Source organism: Drosophila obscura, unplaced genomic scaffold (assembly GCF_018151105.1).
Source record: "Drosophila obscura isolate BZ-5 IFL unplaced genomic scaffold, ASM1815110v1 contig_58, whole genome shotgun sequence".
Lineage (NCBI taxonomy): Eukaryota > Metazoa > Arthropoda > Insecta > Diptera > Drosophilidae > Drosophila > Drosophila obscura.
This window is the reverse complement of record NW_024542848.1, coordinates 3,090,076-3,093,898: the sequence shown is the minus strand read 5'-3', so window position 1 is coordinate 3,093,898 and position 3,823 is coordinate 3,090,076. Positions and strand designations below refer to the sequence as shown.

The window sequence follows — 3,823 nt, the reverse complement described above, 5'->3', positions numbered from 1 at the left end:
AAATCCTCCAGCTGAACCCTCCCAGAGGGTGCCGGCCGGACAATGGGCACTGCATTGCCCCGGATCGGGTTAATGCATTGCCGTTTGCTCTGTCCGAGGTAAGTCTAGCTAAGGCCGGGTCCAGGTCTCCCGATATAAAAAAAAAAAAAAAAAAAAAAATTGGGGGAACTGAACCATGGCCATGGCTGGAGGTGCCTGGCGGACAGGCATAAAACGCTAGGGGGTGGTCCCCCCGATAAATATTAACCACATGGACCGGAGCAAGGATCGAACAGGGACTGGGATGTCAGTCCAAACGTCGGTGGAAAGCGTGACTGCTACCACCGGCGGGCACGGGGAGGAGCAATCCTCTCTGCGTGTCGCCAGCGGTCACAACTCTGATATGGCGGGAGCAGGTCATATTGGTTTCAAAGCTACTGCCACCAAAACGCCTCTCTGCAAGCTAAGCCGCACGGGTGCCGTGGTCGAAACAGACTCGGACCTGGAGAGCGTGCTCAGCGTAAGCAGAACGGAGGAAGAGAGCCTTCTCCGCTCGCCTGAACCAGGTACCAGCTCCCTTCGTAGGGAAGGGCCGAAGCGTTCTAGAGAGGGGATGAAGGCTAAGGCCCAATACAAGGCGGCCCTCAAAATCCAAAGCCGGCTACAAGGCAAAGAGGACATCTCCCAAGAGGAGAAGTCCAAACTAGCCTGGGCTGAGCAAAAGGTAGAAGAGGGGCGTCTCCACTACGCGCAGCTGCCTCAGATGAAGGCGATGAAGGGTGAATTCGCCAATAGGGTTGAGGAAATGATGGCCACCAAAAGGCAACGCTCGACCGAAAGTGCCAAGGACACTCCGGCGGGCAAGCGGCAACGCGGGCCCAAGGTGGTTATCCCTCAACCTTCTAAGACGAAGAAGCCCAAGCAGAAGGCCAAGGTGAGCGACGTGTCCAAGAGGCACCTCATCGTGGCCCTGATCGACCGCAGCGACGAAAATGGGAAGATGACGGCGGCGCAGTGGAAACAGGTCCACGCCCAGCTGGTAGACTGCCTTTTCGCGCGAATGGAGGAAGCGCCGGACGCTGCCATGCCCACCTTTGACGGTGCGGGATGGCTGAACGGGGTGAAGATCCTCAAATGTAATGATGACCCGACGAGGAAGTGGCTGTTGCAAGTGGTGCCCAAATTGGAAGCTCTGTGGGAGGGGGCCAAGCTGGAGGTAGTGGACAGGGAGATGATCCCTTCCATCCCAAAGGCGAAGGTGCTCTTCCCCATTGCAGTCCAGGGAGACCGAGCACTGAAACTTCTCCAGAGGCAGAATACAGAGGTGCCTACGGCGGACTGGAAAACCCTGCATGCTGGTAGCCCGTTACCCAATAAGGGGGGCCAGCACATGATCATCCAGATCAACAAGGAGGCAGAGGACATCCTCTACCCGAGATTCGGGAAGATGGCATGGGGCGTAGGCAGTGTCTACCTACGTCTCAAAAAGCGCCACCCCGAGGACAAGGACGCGCATACCCTGCAGGTAGGCGAGGTGGAAAAGGACTTAGGTCTGGAGTCCATCGTAGAGGCCGCCCAGGATCTTGCGCTGGACGACTCTGATGCCGCAGAGGACGAGGACGGTGACCTGACTATAATAGTCAACCCGTCGAGTGCAGTTGAGCCAGCCTCCCACATTGAGAATGCTGCAGCTCAACTTGCATAAAAGCAAGCTCGCGTCGGCGGAGCTCCTCATTGCCTTGGAGCAAGGGCCCGTCGACATTGCTTTGGTCCAGGAGCCATGGCTTGCCTCCGGCAATGCTGTGGCCGGACTAAAGTCCTCCAATTACAATCTCTTATGCCCACCATCGGTAAGCAGGACTAGAACCGCCGTACTTGTACGAAAGGGCATCCATGCTTATCTTATGTCTCATTACAGCACTGAAGACCTGGCTGCGGTGATGCTTGAAAGCGAGGACAAGCGCCTTATGGTAGCATCCTGCTACATGGCACACGACAGGCCAGCTCCACCGGAAGAGCTAAGGAGTCTGGTGGCGGAAGCCAGTCCGAAAGACCAGCAACTCATAGTTGGTACGGACGCCAATGCCCACCATAGCGTGTGGGGAAGCCCCGATATCAACGAAAGAGGTGAGTCACTTCTAGACTTTATACTATCCACTAACCTAGATGTAGCAAACGTGGGGGAGGAGCACACCTTCGTAGGCCCCACCTCGTCCAACGTACTAGATCTAACACTCGTAATGGGGAACTGTACTTTGGTATCTGGCTGGAGAGTCCTTGAAAGACCATCCTTCTCAGACCACAAGTACATTCAGTTTAAGTGCGAATTTAAACACTCTCCGAAGATAACTGTCTATAGAAACCCCCGGAACACAAACTGGGAAAAGTTTAAAAAGACAGTTACCTCGAAGCTCGCGAATCGTGCGGGCACAGTGACATCCCCGGAAGAGATAGAATCGTCCCTAGAGACCCTCTCCAAGGAGCTACTGGATGCATACCACGCAGCATGCTCACCCTCGAGAACGAAAAAGAGAACCAGACCACTATGGTGGAACCGGGACCTATAGCTTCAAAGAAATAACCTCAAAGAATTCTTCAAAATCGCCAAACAGGCGAACGAGGAGATAATCGATGAGGAATACAAAACCCTACTCAGGGAGTACAAGAAGGAAATACGCAGGGCACAAAGAAACTCGTGGAGGAACTTCTGCTCCAATATCGAGAAAGTCCCAGAACTTCCAGACTCCGGAAGTTGCTATCAAAGCAACCTGCCATACAAAGTCAGCTGAAACGAAATGATGGACAATGGACTGAGGGCAGCGAAGATGCCCTAACAGCACTAATGGAAGCCCACTTCCAGGATGCACCGAGGTTTCTGACGCTACAGAGCATCAGGACCTAGCAACTGAGGAACAGCACCCCCCAACAGATCTCATATCGTCTAGGAGAATCCACTGGGCTATAGACTCCTTTGTGGGTACGAAAGCACCTGGACTAGACGGTATATTCCCAGCCATGCTACAGGTGACCAAAGACGTGATCACCCCATGGCTCTCTGCAATATACTCAGCTTGCCTGAGCACGGGCTATATCCCTATTCAATGGCAGACCTCGAAGATTGTCTTCCTTCCAAAGGCAGGAAAGTGCAGCCATATGAGCCCCAATGACCACAGACCGATAAGCCTTACCTCTTTTCTACTAAAAACACTAGAAAAGCTGCTGGATCTACACATCAGAAATGATGTAGGTGGGCGGATGTCAACCAACCAGCATGCCTATACCAAAGGGAAATCGGTAGAGACGGCACTGCATTCGCTAGTAGCCACCATCGAAAATGCCCTCCAAAATAAGAAGTATGCACTAGGAGTGTTTGTAGACATATCCGGAGCATTCAACAACGTGAATATGAGCGCGATAATGGACCGCCTAGAAGCGATCAACACACATCCCGCAATCAACCCCTGGATAAAGAACCTTCTAAGTTGTAGACGGGTGTACTCAGAGTGGGGCACCGCTTCCATGGTGAAAGGGGCGCACAGAGGCACACCTCAGGGTGGGGTCCTCTCGCCCCTCCTATGGAATCTGGTGGTCGACGACCTGATAAAGAGATTCGAGAGGAGAGCCCCAAAAATAACAGCTTATGCGGACGACATAAGCATAATTATTACGGGAGTATGCCCATCGAGCCTCAGCTCTATAATGGAATCAACACTCAGGGAGATATGTGAGTGGGCGGGAAAAGTAGGACTCAGTATCAACGCGGACAAGACGGACCTCATCCTCTTCACCAAGAGGTACAAGGTACCGGCATGGATCCCCCCAAAATTGACAGAACCAGGCTCAC

General features: G+C 53.2%; 1 protein-coding gene across 1 annotated transcript; it reads left to right on the top strand.

The window, feature by feature from the left end:
- Positions 1-592: 592 nt before the first annotated feature.
- Positions 593-1,920, top strand: LOC121404953. The gene is made up of 3 exons (XM_041595371.1): positions 593-775; positions 887-1,601; positions 1,898-1,920. Exons 1-3 carry the CDS (start codon positions 593-595, stop codon positions 1,918-1,920), a joined length of 921 nt encoding a protein of 306 aa, XP_041451305.1.
- Positions 1,921-3,823: the final 1,903 nt, after the last annotated feature.

Excerpts from the sequence above, each read along its gene's own strand:
- LOC121404953 (XM_041595371.1), top strand. The coding sequence starts at position 593 with ATGAAGGCTAAGGCCCAATACAAGGCGGCCCTCAAAATCCAAAGCCGG. Across the intron at positions 776-886 it reads AGGGTGAATTCGCCAATAGG|ACGAAGAAGCCCAAGCAGAA; the intron begins GTTGAGGAAATG and ends CAACCTTCTAAG. Across the intron at positions 1,602-1,897 it reads TGCCGCAGAGGACGAGGACG|CACTGAAGACCTGGCTGCGG; the intron begins GTGACCTGACTA and ends GTCTCATTACAG.